The sequence below is a fragment of the Anoplopoma fimbria genome, chromosome 8 (genome assembly GCF_027596085.1).
Source record: "Anoplopoma fimbria isolate UVic2021 breed Golden Eagle Sablefish chromosome 8, Afim_UVic_2022, whole genome shotgun sequence".
Lineage (NCBI taxonomy): Eukaryota > Metazoa > Chordata > Actinopteri > Perciformes > Anoplopomatidae > Anoplopoma > Anoplopoma fimbria.
Genome location: NC_072456.1, coordinates 1,745,365 through 1,759,843, shown reverse-complemented (window position 1 = coordinate 1,759,843; position 14,479 = coordinate 1,745,365). Strand labels below are relative to the sequence as shown.

The following is a 14,479-nucleotide window of genomic DNA, read 5'->3' as shown; positions in this document are numbered from 1 at the left end:
AAAATATGTAGATTAATCTGAATGCGCAAAGTAGCTGAAGTCATTAAATAAATTAAAATATTTATATCTGAGATATAATAGAAGTATAAAGCAGAAAAAAATGGAGTACCTTTAAAGTACAAGTACCTTTAAATTCTACTTCTGTAAAATACTCAAGTATTTATACTAAGTTACTTTCACCACTGCAAACGCAATATACTCTATAACACTAGGACATTTTAATTATAAGTTCCCATACCCTTTTAAGATAAGGAAAAGGCATATTTAGAATTAATTTTTAGATTATTAGTGAAAATAACATCCAGTGTATAGGAAGAGTCTGCATCTACAACTCCATTTAAATGATTTATGCCTCTTGAACTGGATTCTTACCTCATGTCTGATCTCATCAGTCCTGTGAGTCAATATTGGGTTTAAGTGTTGCGTTCAGTGTCTACTCGTCTTTGGCCCCATTCTTTACCCAAACGTCAAAATTATATATTTCACATGGAACGCCACGCCAGAGCAGTAATATCTGAAGAAAAAAATAAATAATAATATGATGAAATGCAATATGGAGTTAACAGAGTCTAAAAAAACTGATTGAATATTTGACTTACATTTATCAGGTGGACATTGTTCTGCGTCTGCTGCTGTTTACATCATACACAATCAAACTCTTCTCTTAAAACAACAAGTAGGATAATAATCCGTTTAATTTAAACTAAACACATGAGAAACACAAGACAACGATGATATGTCATAAACCATCATAAATACAAAACTGTTCAAGATCACAATATGAACACAATCAACGATGACAAAGTCATACAAATAAGGATCACATGTACATGGATATATGTTGAGCCTATCTTTGAAAGGCTGTGCTGTGATTAGTTCAACTTCATATAGAGACACAAAACTAAAGAGTAACAAAACAACAGACTGAAAGCATTCAAACTTCTTTGTATTTGAATTTCTCAGTGGCAGAAAGTAACTACGAACATTTACACAAGTACTGTATACCAGCTTATTATACTTTACTTGAGTATTTATATTTTCCGCTACTTTATTCTCCACTACATCTCAGAGGGAAATATTGTACTTTTAAATCCACTAGATTTATCCAACAGTTGTAGTTATTTTGCAGATTTAGATGAATAATTAAATATTATCAACTAATAAATGAAGATGCATTATTATAAATTGAACTACTCGGCAGTATATTAAGTTATTAAAATAAGGTCCAACTTTACCAGCTGCAACATTAAATTGCTGAATATAATAATGCATCAATAATTATAATCCGATAATATTTTAAATACACTTTAAAGTTCAGTGCTTTTACAAGGGTAAAATTTGAATGCAGGACTTTTAACTTGTAATAGAGTATTTGTAAACTGCACAAAAGTTTATTGATATGAGGGGACATAATGGTAAAAAAGAATTAGAGGAAATTAAAAAGTGCAAAAAAGCCTGAAGAGATTAGTTTCTTGTAAATAAAATATATTATTTTATGTATATTTGTGACAAAAGTTTACTTAAACATTGTTTAAAGTCAGAATGTGTTTTTTCTTCTTGGTTCTTCAACAGACAGATTCCCATTTTAGCAAGGGCTCACATTCTTAAATGATTATTGCAGTATATTTAGCTCCATTTAGCAGCTTCAGCCTGAATTTTAAGAACTTCAAAAGACCAATTTAGAATTAAGAATAACGTTTCTACTCATTTTTTAACTAACTAACTTTTTAACTAATCCCCAAAAACATGTTAAAGTCCAAATGAAAATCAGAATAGATGTAGTCAAAAATAGCAAACATGTTTTGTTTTTTTAAAGTAATGTTCATAGTTATTTTTAAAATGAATAAAAAGTATTTGAGAAAATATAAGAAATGCTCCTTTGGTCTCTGAGGTACACACAAAGAGTTTTGGCTTAAGTTTGGCTGCTATCACATTTTTCTGGGGGGGGTGTACATTACACTTTCAGTTTCATTTAATTAATTTCTGTTGGAACTGTTTACATCACAGACGCAGCTGAGGAAAATAAATGGTTTGTGTTCATCCAGCTGGTCAAGATGTTTCTGTCTCTCACAGCTGGACTCTGCTGCCTCTATGGAGTTATCAGTTTTCATTTGGTATTGCTGTGTGTGTGTCAGAGCACTTCCTGTGTGTCACCACTTGATTAAGACGAGTGCGGCGAGCACCGCGTAGCCGAGGATGAGGAAGAGCACTTTTAACAGGCGGTCCCGATTGTCGTCCAGCTCTCGGGACAGAATCTCAAAGAAGGTGACGAACAGAAAGGTGCCGGCGGCGAGTCCCTGCAGCACCACTGACACCACGCTGCCCGCCAGCGTCTGAGTTGACGCGATGCCCATCCCCACCACTATCCCCAGCGGGATCATTAGGCTGACCGTGACACCCAGCTTGGCGGCATCCTTCATGCCGAGCGAAGCCTTGGCCACACTCACCCCGAGCGCCACGGCGGCCAACGTCTCGTGCACGGCCACGCCCAGGAAGAGGCTGCCCAACTTGGCTCCGTCCTCCTGCAGGCCAAGCGCCAGGCCCTCGAACACAGAGTGAGCCGACAGAGCCAGGACCAGGCTGGCCAGTCGCAGAGGCCCCGCCCCCGCCAGCTCAGCGGGGCTGAAGTGTCCATGATTGTGTCCATGGGAACGGTGACCACCACCGTCCCTCGGCGAGCCCCGTGTAGAGGAGATGAAGGGAGTGTCGTACTCTGAGTCGCTTCCGGCCTCAGAACCGCAGGCGTTAAATGTCTCCAGGTCAATGAAAGATGGTTTCTCCTTCCTGAAGGTGAGAATGGCCTGCTCCACGAACACGGTGAGGAAAAAGCCAAGCATCATCATCGTCTCTGCCAGAGGATAGTCGCTGCTGATCTTCAGCTGCTGGAACACGTCGGCCACCTGTGGAGTGTCAACACACACATTTTATTGGTTCTGAATCAAGTTTCAAATCCAAATTCTGTTGAATCTGTTTCTGATTTCTTATCACTGTTATTGAATTTGTTGTCTAGTTTTGTTGCTCTCAGGAAAAACTATCCCTTCATTTTTATCAATAATGTGTTTAGCTCACACCTACACACATAATGAACTCAATCTCAAAATTACAAGGCTAGCAGTACAAATATATGATTAAGTATAAGCATGCTTCTATCGATCAGCCACCTATACAGTCTGAAGTCACGAAGAGCTTGAAAAATGTGATGCAGTGTTGGAACAAAAGATTGGAGCACCCTTGATTTAGTAATAATACTTAAATGTCTGTGTTTGTGAGTTACCTTGTCTCTGACTGTTGGCAGTAGAGCATTGAAGCATGTTGCCAGAAACACGCCTCCTCCGAACGAGTTACACAGAGACAGAGATCTCCTGTATCTGTGCGCCTTGTCGTGGTCGGCGAGCAGGAGGCGCACTGGGACCAGTACACCCGCCAGCATGAGACCGAACAATCCCAGCAGGCCGAGCAGCTTGGCCACCAGGATCTCCATCCTTAAGCTCAAACACTACAGCCTCATCACAAACACCTCCAATCTGCTGCTGCTGCTGGAAACTACTAGTGCTGCTGGGACATCCCTGTTGGTTCTACTGGGACAAACAGAGACATTGTGAGCCGAGTGTGAGACGTTAGTGGACAAGGAAGTGCAGAATAAACCAGTGTGTCTAGATTGGCATTTGGCAACACAAATTTCCATCAACAGAGAAATATACTGTGTAGTGTATCCCTATTTTCATGGCTATAATTCTACTGTAATAATTGCTGCTGTTATTATAAGTAGTCTTATTATATGAATCATTTATGTCATATACATTGAATGTGTTGTATCTCTGTTATGCTGTTCATTCTGTACACATGACATCTATTGCATTCTGTCCATCCTGGGAGAAGGATCCCTCCTCTGTCGTTCTCCCAGAGGTTTCTTCCTTTTTTCTCCCTGTTAAAGGGGTTTTTTTAGGGGAGTTTTTCCTGTGCCGATGCCGATGTGAGGGAAGGACAGAGATGTGAGGGTCTAAGGACAGAGGATGTGAGGGTGTAAGGACAGAGGATGTGAGGGTCTAAGGACAGAGGATGTGAGGGTCTAAGGACAGAGGATGTCTACATGTGTACAGATTGTAAAGCCCTCTGAGGCAAATTTGTAATTTGTGATTCTGGGCTATACAAAATAAACTGAATTGAATTGAATAGTGGTATAAAGCAATGAGATACGTGTACTCATGCACTGTGCTGTACTTAAGCCCAATTTGAGGTACTTGTACTTCATTCATTGGTAGTTTTTCTCTCCCACCTCAACAATATTGTCAACATTTGACCTTTTATTAACTGTTATGTTGATGTCGTGACTGCAGGTGACCAACCACGTGAAGCTACCCCAAAAACAACCCCGCTTCCGGTGAGGAACTTCAAAGTAAAACGTCCCATAACTCATCACAACAATATTATTTCCAATACGTCTCTTACAGTCAATGCTTCACTCTTTTATGATACAATAACTCATGAATTATTTGACTTATTCAGTTACTCTGATACATTTTTCATTCGTTTACATTGGAGACAAACTTTCTCCTTTCTGCTCGTTTCCCGGGTAACAGCGGCTAGCTTGACGGAGCTGCTAACATCAGCTAGCTAGCATTAGCCCCCCGACAGCTAAAGAGGCTAACTACGACCTGAAAACTACAGCAATAAACGCTGTTTACGTTTTTTATTGTCGAGGTAGCGACCTCAGCTTAGCATACACATTTTAAACTCCAAAAACATGACTCAGCGTCGCCGTGTTTACCTGTCCGGCCGTCTCCTCTCCAGCAGGTGTATGGAAGTTGTGACGTAGTTCCGCATCTACGTCAGGCGTCCTCTCGGCGCTGATTGGTGGACACTTGAATGACGTAATTCAGGAAACTTCACAACAGCTGTAAACCCAATCATTACATTTAAATGTGAATTCTCCCCTTGCTGGTCCACTAGTAGCCATGTCATTAAAACTTCATATCCTTTATTTAAGTAATTGTACTAATACCACAGATAAATACTCTGTACTAAGTAAAAGCCCTACATTGAAGATTTCCCTTAACTTGTATTTAAGAACAGTACTTTAGTGGATGTAGTTAGTTACTTTTCACCACATCACAATCTATGTAAACGTTTCTGTAATATAGATTAGTTCTGATGTTATGGAATCTGTAATAATATGACTTACATGTTTTTTTTATATTTTATATGATGTTCTTATTCTTCTAAATATATAAAATAAATATTTCTGTATTTCAACTCCACCATTCAATGTTTTATGCATATGCTCATTTTTTACTACCTATGGTAGTGTTGCCATCATCACATCTTCCACGGTGGTCAGTGTTTTTATTGTTTCCTATTAAATTAATTGTATTATTAAATAGTATTTTCATGTTAATTATGTATAAGTTTATATTAATTCACAAGTTAATTTCACTCTTTATAGACAGGCGTTGCTCTGTTAAAAAATAAACAGAATGCATAAAGAGTGATGCAGCCAATATTTGGGGGTTAAACTGATCTTTATCACTTTAAACATCATATAAACATCACATACTTTGACCTCTAGCGGACTTAAGGTGATCTCGACAGCCGTAATTTTAGCTTGTGACACCACAAAACCAATCATCTATTTTGGAGCTTCCCATCACTTTGTACATGTCTACATTCTCTGAGTAAAACTTCCCCTTCAGATTTATGGTAATCCTTTTTTGGGCAAAAAGAGGCAAAAGTATTCAACAATTCACGCAAAAAGAAAAAGACTGAAGCAAAGACTGAAAATTTAAAGATAAATTTATACTGCAGAATTTTTTTTTTTTAAATGATTCAAATCAAAAAATCTGACAGGAGAATCATTTGAAAAATAAATTTCTGGTTTCGTCTTCAATAAAACCTCTCACAGCATAAAGACATTTAACCTATAACGAGACTTAACATAAAGGAGACATTGCTTCATGTTTAAGGAATTGCAAGAAAAACAGGTTGGGGACCACATGCATGGGAGTTAGGGACACTGATGGGCTATTTCATTTAAATGAGCACATTTACTTTTAGCCAAGCTCAAACACTTCAGTGTGGATTTACACCTCTGAGTCAGTGAAACAGTGTTTATGTGAAGCTGCTGATCAGGAAAACAAAATGAGTTCAAAGTGAATCATCAGACGTCAGGAGGGTGTAAAATGTTGAGATGCTCTTTTTAATTGGCAAGACTTTGTTTTGAACAGCTCTCTGCCTCCTCACAACTCAAACCTGACACACACACACACACACACACACACACGCACACGCACACGCACACACACAATTTATAGTTTTAAGAAATGTCAAGCTTCTACCTTTTAACTCTGTTGTTTTAACATCCATGTTCCTATTATAGCATTATTTATGTATTAGAATTATTCTGTGTTTGATACCACAGTGTTAAATGTCAATATGTTCTTCATAAAAACCACACAGAGCCACAGGAAGTGGTTGTTTTTTTTGGTGATGTGGCTCCTGAATGAAGCATTCTGAGCTCCTCGTTCTCTCGTGCAGGAATTATTCAGTGATTGGGGGGGGGGAAATAAACAAAAAAAATAACTTCCTTTTAGTCCTTCGAGTTATAAATGATCCAAATCAGCTCTTCTCATCCACTAGCAAACCTGTCCCACCTGAAACAGAGACAGGAAGGGACACGTTAATCACTGTCAAAATAAAAGTTAAAAACAAGATCAAACAGCATGGGGATGTAAGAGCACTGGGAAAATCTGCTCTTTTCACAAATGTTGCAGACAAAGAAACCAAACCACCTGGATGATGTGTGCTTAAATAAGTTGCATTACTTCATAATTTCGGTTCAAGTGAGGTCAGAACACGATAAGTGCTTCTACAAAATAAATGGTTTCTGTCACGTTGCATCGCACCATATCAAAAGCTGGAACAGTGCATCATTAGTTCTATCATTAAAAGTAAAACATCTGCAGTGAAAAAAAAAAATCTTTTGGAGACAACACAGAAACAAGATTAGTCTAATGCGGGTTAATATGATTTATTTCTATCAGAAAATAATAAACAAACACAAAAATGAGCACTTAACATTTGATTCTTGACACAGATGTGTGAGGCATTATCCAGTGTAAAAAACAACTTGTGAGTGTAACTTGCAGCCATTTCTAATAACTTCAAAGATATCTTACTGATCAGGTCTCATATAAACTCATAACTATAAATCTGTAATAAGATAATATCAGCTAACCCTGGTCCATTTACTCAAGATAAAATATGACAACTCTGGAAATATCAAATCTTAAAAAAAACAAAAAAAACAACATCTATTCATGAATCCCAGTAAATTATTTGTATTACTAATTTGTATTCATGCAGCTAGATTATCGTCCTCTTTACATTTACTGAAAGAAAGATTACAATTTTTAACCTCTACTTATATTGCTTCATCATGATAGTTATTCTCTGAGACATAAAGAGCACAACAATCAATTACTCATTTCAAGTATATAATGGATTTACATACATATTTTTGAGGTACTTGTATTTTATTGAAGTAAATTAGGAGTAAAGATGCTGGGCCCCATTCTGATGAAATGCTTTGAGAAAAACCAGTGTTGCATCCAGGACGCCTCCCCTCCCCCTTACTGTACAGTGTGTTTATCTTGTTATAATGCTTTGCCCTCAGGGGTAAAAAAAAAAAAATATATAGATAATTTACTGTATCTGAGTGTCATGGCTGCTCCTCGTTTCCAGCGCTGGGCGTTCGGTTGCGGATTTGACTCCTCAGCTGTTCGATGAGTTCGGGGTTCTGCTGCTGCATCTGCTGAGCGAACTGCTGACCTCTGCGAAAAACAAACAGCAAACAGGACATCATTAAGCTCCCGATACTTTATTTATTCTCTGACCAACAGACCATGACTCCGATGAATGTCAGCATGTTCCTTCTGCTGAGGTACGTACGCCTGGATCAGTCCCGATAAGTCCCCAGCTCCAGCAGGTGCAGCGGCTGCGGGGGCGCCGCACTTCCTCCAAGTCCTCCGCCTACTCCTGCTCCTAGCCCTGCTCCTAGTCCTCCTAATCCAGCTCCTAGTCCACCTCCTAGTCCACCTCCTAGTGCACCTCCTAGTCCACCTCCTAGTCCACCTCCTAGTCCACCTCCTCCTGCACCTCCTAGTCCACCTCCTCCTACACCTGCTCCTCCTGGCCCCCCGCCGTATGCTCCTGACATCATCCCTGACATCCTGAGAGAGAGAGACAGAGAGTGAGAGGAGACAGGAAGTTAGCCTCAACAAACACCAGAGAGTAAGAAATTGACCGAGAGAAACTAAAAATCAACTTACAGCTGCTGAACCTGAGGATTGGTCATCAGAGAGGACGCCTGCAGGGAGACAGATGTTTAGATGTTTAATAAAGCCTCATAATGGCTCACTGAGCAGAGGTCAAACAGGATGTGCAGCAGAATTAACAGATGAAGACACTCAGAGAAGCAGTAGCCCTCCAGTCATAAGCCTCTCTTACCTCCAACCTTGCCACTAATGAGTGCAGCTGTAGTACACTTCATCATAATGAAGCGTTTCTAATCATTTCAGACTGAACCATACTGGTTTAAAGCTGCTACCAAAAGATTTTGGGGGAATAAAAAAAAAAAAAAAATAAATAAAACAGACTTTATTGTTTGTATTGATGAAACATAAAACCATATTTTATAACGACCATATTATTTAGTTGTAAAGAGTTTTGATTGTTCTTGTTGTTACTACTGTTCAAGTTTATTTATATTGAACGTGTCATGTGTCTAAATTGCATCCCATCCTACACCCTACTCCCCAACAATACACCCACCATGAGTGAAGTAGGGTGAAGTGGGTATATTCCTCTAAATTTTATACTTAGAAGTCAAACTTTTTGGCTTCATGCGCCACTGAGCAACTTCCATAGGATTGAACGGGGCGCCGCCTCCGACGCTGTATCCAGTTCCCTTTATACATCCATGGTTCAGACAGGCCCACCCCACGGGAGCCCCGTGTTTTTATCCACCTCTAATAATTATTAAAATTAATTTACTCCACTATGTATCTGCACTTATTTCTGTTTTTGTGCTGCTGCAACAACCAAGTTTCCTCTCTAGGGATCATTAAACGGTTTTCCCTCATCTCATCTTGCAGACTGATATATGTGTGTTGTGCTCTCTTATAAACACCTCTTATCTCTGCAGTAATTATTTTCAATGATGGCGACAGAAGAAGAGAAAGAGAGTATGAGCCCTCACCATGTTCATGAAGCCGGGGTTACTGAGCAGACCTGCCAGATCTACTCCACCCATTCCTGCTGTCTGTGAGTGAGTGAGTGAGAGAGAGAGAGAAAGATATATAAGGACAGACTCATCACAGCGTCACTGGTTTAGAAAAGCCATATTTGCGTCTTCTGTTCTTACTGGACTGGAAGTTTCCATCTTCTCCTCTGCGATCTTCAGGTTGGTTTTGTACGTGTCATTGTCAGGGTCGAGCTCCAGAGCTTTCTTATAGTAAGTCGCTGCTTCCGTGTGTTTGTTGAGGCTGGCCAGAGCCAAACTGAAACACAGCGAGATGACAGAATACATCAGGACTTCAATCAGGACAATCAACTCTTAAAAATATGAATCAGTTGATCCTTTACTTATGATACTCTACGTTGAAAACTGTGTTGTCTTCTGACAAAGTTATCTCCTAAAACCTTGCTTTATGCTGGCTATAGCATCTCCGCCACAAGGGTGCGTGACATCATCACTTATTGTGCGTACAACGTGAAGGGTCAGCAATTTGTCAATGCGTCTGGTTGTGCACTTCTTAATGTTTTGTAGGAGGTAATCTTAGAAATCTTTTGAAAATATTTTACCAGACTAATCAAATTGTTAACGGAATATTAAAACGTTACAGCTTTTGTGTCATTCAATTACCTCTAATACTTGTCCGTGCCTCAAGCAAGTGTCGAAAAAGCTTAACACAGAGAAGCGGTGATTATCTTTTATCTTTTGCACTTTAACGGCTGCCAGAGGACAGAAGGAGATTTAGAGCCAACTAAGGAAGTAAGCCTATAAAAAAAGCTGCTGCATTTCAGGAGAAGAAAGTTCATACAGAAGGTAAGCAGGTGAAAACAGGCTGCTTTTATTACCCCATCCTCCCGTAGGCTTTGCTGTAGTTTGGGTCGATGCTGATGGCCTGTTCACAGTCCTGCACCGCTCCGGCATAGTTCCCTAGTTTACTGTACGCTGCAGCCCTGCACACACACACAAAAAAAAAAAAAAAAATACACCTTAACTTTGAGTTCAGTTCACAATAACTGAACTGAGGGAAATACAGGAACCACTTTGGCAACAGTTTTATATAAAGATTAAAAAAGAAAATTATATAGATATGGAAAAACTTAATTCAAGTGTAAATACACACTGAAACCACTTCAATCAGACCACATGTGGAGGTGGATTGTAAATGTGATGATCTCATTCATCATTGTCTAAATGGGTAAATGCATCTGGTTAAGATAAGGATAGGCAAGACTTGAACACCTGGAGTCTTACACCGAGGACACTGAGGTTGAATGATCCTGAGATGTATCAGTATACTGGGAGCACCACAGCTGGGGAAACTCTTTATGCAGATTGAGAAGTAACCCTTATTAACCCTCTAGACCCCAAAACGAGATTAAAAAACTATGTTTTCAAACAACCGCCAACACTACACCGTTTATCATAGAAAGAAGCTGTAGAAAAAGTCATCATCGTCAGATTTCATCATTAATGATTTATGGCATGGTGTTATTCTGAACAAAATAAATGTTTGAGTTGTCTCTAGCCATGGTTGTGCTGTTTCCATAGAGGTGCAGGACTTGTATATTGCAGTGAAAATAAAGGCCACAGAAAGAATAATGTGACAGGAGCAAAACATCCCAAACTGCTTGGTGTTCTCACTCATGGTTATAACTTTATAACACAACAATTAATAACCTACAACAAACTCTCATTAACAATAATAATTATTCTTAGGGTGAAACACCATGTCACTTATCAATTTGTGACAAATAAAACATTTCTAAAACTAACAATTGTACATTTACACTGCCAAACGGCATGCTGGGTAAGCGCTGGGAGAGGCTCCGTCACTGCTGCACATTCAAGAACAGAAAAGAGAGATTGGAGGATAAAGAACGAGAAACTAGGGTTGCACTAGACAAACTTGTGTCAATGAGATGAGCCGTGTCTGGTGTTTGTACGTTTTTTTGGTTTGAACAAAAATCAGACGTAGCTACTCTTGTTGTCAGTGGTGCTGAAACTAGCAAAAAAGAAAAAAGGACTCAAACTGTTGTTCAAGTGAAGACAGGGTGAAGGGGTTTTGTCTACACATTTAAACACCTTAAATTGAAGCACTTGATGAGGGAGTCCTGTCGGTATACTGACCTGTTGCAGTAATAGACGGCGTTCTGAGGGTTAATGGCGATGGCCTTTGAGTAAAACTCAACAGCAGCAGCAAAGTTCTCCACTTTCATTTGGTCGTTACCTGCGGATCAAAACATATCGTCTCATTACTGACAAATTAACTCTGGGATGGAAATCAAAAGCAACGACGGACACTATAAAAGACACTAAACATTTTCTGGCAGACGACTAAGGGAAGCTGTGAAGAAGAGTTTCCTCCTTGTTGTTGGCGTCTCACCATCAGTTTTGAGCATCTCTGCCTCTTCTCTCTGGTCCTCGGTGAGGGAGTTCGGAGGCTGTGGAGGAGCAGAGTTGTTGTTGACGTGCGACTCGACTGGAAACTGAAACACACACACACACACAAACAAACACTATAAGTTAGACAACCCTGGTTTGAAATACTTCATTGTGTCCACAAAAATGTCACAAAAACACCTCCAAATAAACCTACAGCTGTCCTGATTTTTATCCTTAGAAACATATCGTTATATTTCACATGTCAAAGTCACACAGGCTTGCTTACTTTGTCTGTGGCTGAGGCGAAGATCTCTGGTAACGTCATGGGGACGGCGAGGGTCTGGTCGTCGGTCGAGACTTCAAACGCCGTCTCCAAACACTGAACGGCAACTGTAGGACAACACACTCACTTTGTAAACACACTGAGGGAATTTGACGAGTCCAAAAAAGAGAGAAGTAAGAATCATTCATCAGGTAAAAGTACGGTAGCACTTGATAGTTACATCCCGATTAGCTTGTCTCCATTTTAAAATCATACATATCTGGGGTTCTGGGCAGTAAAATAACACTTAGTGGAATCTAGGGGCGGATAGGAAACTACATCTGTTATACCCATTTGTGAACAGGTGAAATTGTTCAGTTGAGAGAATTTGGGGGGATTCCACCTCTGAACGTTTTCGTGCTTATAAACCTCTCAGAAAAGACATACAACCAATTCATCAGCGTCATTGATTTTCCTATCTTTATCTTTCTTCTGCTTGCATTGGTTTTAGTTGAACACAATCCTGAATCAATTATTTAAGATCTTACTCTGACATAACATAATGGTAATTCCACAATATGACACATGCTGCTGATTTAAGTTGTGTATTCTACCAATGCTTCCTGTTGCAACCGAATGACTCACCTTCCAGACTCTCCTGGGCGCCTGAGGTCAGATCCCCTGACTGGAGCTGGTCATGGAGGAACTGGAGGATGGAGAAGGCGAGACGCTTGTTGTCTGTCATGGTGGCGGAGGCTCAGACTGTGGCCACTGAGGAAGAGAGACCCTGTAAAGTGAAAACAGCAACATGATGAAGGACAGCCAGCTAGCTAGCTAGCCAAGTTATTTTTTCATTAATTGTCATTCTGATGAATAACACATCATTACTTGTATAACTTATGAACTTCGTGTAAAATATGTACCTCCTTCCAGTGTTGGAATGTAACTCAATACATTTTAAGTAAATATTTGAGGTACCTGTACCTCACTTACTACAAATTGCAATACTTTTCATACTTAAAGTCCATTTTTCTGAAACATATTCATGCTTGAGTAATGCCTTCAATGCAAACTTTTACTAGTAGTAGAGTATTTTCAAAGTGTAGAGCTTTTTACAGGTCAGTAAAGGCCCCTGCCTCCTTCCCACCACAGGGTCACACACTGAAGCACTGTGGGTCTCCCAGTAGAGCCAGGCTCCTTTAGCATTAGCGTGAAGAATATTCTAGAAGCTCGGCATGAGTGCCTTAGCAATGCTAACAGCTGCTAGCTAATACTAGCATCTAGGAATATAAATGGTGATAAAACACGTGGACAACAACTTGGCAGTAACGCCAAGTAGACACTTACCGCCAGCTAACTGTGGGACGTCACTCTGAACTCTGAACTTACAATTATCAAAATGAGTTAGCAGGTTACTTTTGTAGCTTAGCCTGCTAACGTAGCTCCAAAAAGCAGAAGCACCGTGTGTGCTTGTCTAACGTTTGGCCCACTATTGTGTACAGTTGATTGTAAGATAAAGTTCACACCAATCCCTTATCTAAACTAAACCCTGGCAGTGTAACGCTGCCCTACAGCAGCAGGACGTGTGTGTAGTAGTGAGATTACGTATCTTGGGCTAAAGCCTACATCTTTTAGATCAATTCGGCAAACAGTAGGCTTATCGGACAGCAGATGGGGGTCAAACGGATTGTCACCCACACGTCCGATCCCGATAACAATGGGCGAACCCGCTGTTAAAAGCTGTAACAGTGTTTATTTAAGCATCACGTGGTGTACGTCAGGCACACCAAACACGGAGAACGGTTGAAAGTTCATCACATCCGACCCGAGGGCACGGTGATGAGTTGTCCCTACCAAGCTGTCTCAGTGGTTCAGTTGTCGATTGGACCGGTACCGGATAAGTTGACGTTAGCTCCGCTCCTTCGAGTAATCGTAGCCGTCATTCAGCTAGCTAATTAGCTTGACGCGGAGTTACGGCGTCATAAGTATGCGCCGTTGTGGTGGCTGGTTTCCGGCGAAAAGTTACCGGCTAAACTAATTAGAAAACACCGGAAGTCTGGCCAACATTCCTTCAGAATAAGAGTTCTCGCTCTATATATATTATATATATATATATATTTATATATATATATATATAACAATTACTTAAATATATATATATATATATATATAGAAATATATATATATATAATAAGAAAGCACCGGAAGTCTGGCTAAGCATTCCTTCAGAATAAGATATTCTCGCTCTCTTTTATATATATATATATATATAAAACACCGAAGTCTGATATATATATATATATCTATTTTATATATATATATATATATATATATATATATATATATATATATATAAATTATATATATATATATTATATATATATATATATAAAAAAGAGCGAGAACTTAATTGTGGGCATATATAAAAAACTTTACTTAAATATATATATATATATATATTTAAGTAATTGTGGGGCATATATATATATATATATATATATATATATATATATATATATATTTAAGCTATTTAGCTTGACGCGGAG

At 39.4% G+C, this 14,479-nt stretch overlaps 2 protein-coding genes across 4 annotated transcripts; both read right to left on the bottom strand.

Moving 5' to 3' along the window:
• Positions 1-599: 599 nt before the first annotated feature.
• Positions 600-4,821, bottom strand: LOC129094428 (zinc transporter ZIP3-like). 2 transcript variants are annotated; one of them, XM_054602599.1, is made up of 3 exons: positions 4,769-4,821; positions 3,275-3,575; positions 600-2,900 (listed from the first exon to the last, which is right to left on the bottom strand). In XM_054602599.1, the coding sequence occupies exons 2-3, from the start codon at positions 3,479-3,481 to the stop codon at positions 2,151-2,153; spliced, it is 957 nt and encodes a 318-aa protein (XP_054458574.1). In that variant the 5' UTR covers positions 3,482-3,575; positions 4,769-4,821; the 3' UTR covers positions 600-2,150. The 2 variants fall into 2 exon arrangements, with proteins under 2 accessions (XP_054458574.1, XP_054458575.1); XM_054602600.1 differs by having other exon boundaries at positions 3,275-3,578; positions 4,769-4,808.
• Positions 4,822-5,500: 679 nt separating this feature from the next.
• Positions 5,501-13,953, bottom strand: LOC129094426 (small glutamine-rich tetratricopeptide repeat-containing protein alpha-like). Of its 2 annotated transcripts, XM_054602597.1 has the most exons (13): positions 13,788-13,953; positions 12,579-12,720; positions 11,958-12,061; positions 11,673-11,775; positions 11,417-11,516; positions 10,135-10,239; positions 9,419-9,554; positions 9,254-9,316; positions 8,325-8,362; positions 8,008-8,225; positions 7,945-7,972; positions 7,703-7,826; positions 5,501-6,647 (listed from the first exon to the last, which is right to left on the bottom strand). In XM_054602597.1, the coding sequence occupies exons 2-12, from the start codon at positions 12,676-12,678 to the stop codon at positions 7,715-7,717; spliced, it is 1,107 nt and encodes a 368-aa protein (XP_054458572.1). In that variant the 5' UTR covers positions 12,679-12,720; positions 13,788-13,953; the 3' UTR covers positions 5,501-6,647; positions 7,703-7,714. The 2 variants fall into 2 exon arrangements, 1 of the variants encoding a protein (XP_054458572.1); XR_008531365.1 differs by lacking the exon at positions 13,788-13,953 and adding an exon at positions 13,281-13,612 and having other exon boundaries at positions 7,945-8,225.
• Between the last annotated feature and the right edge of the window lie 526 nt (positions 13,954-14,479).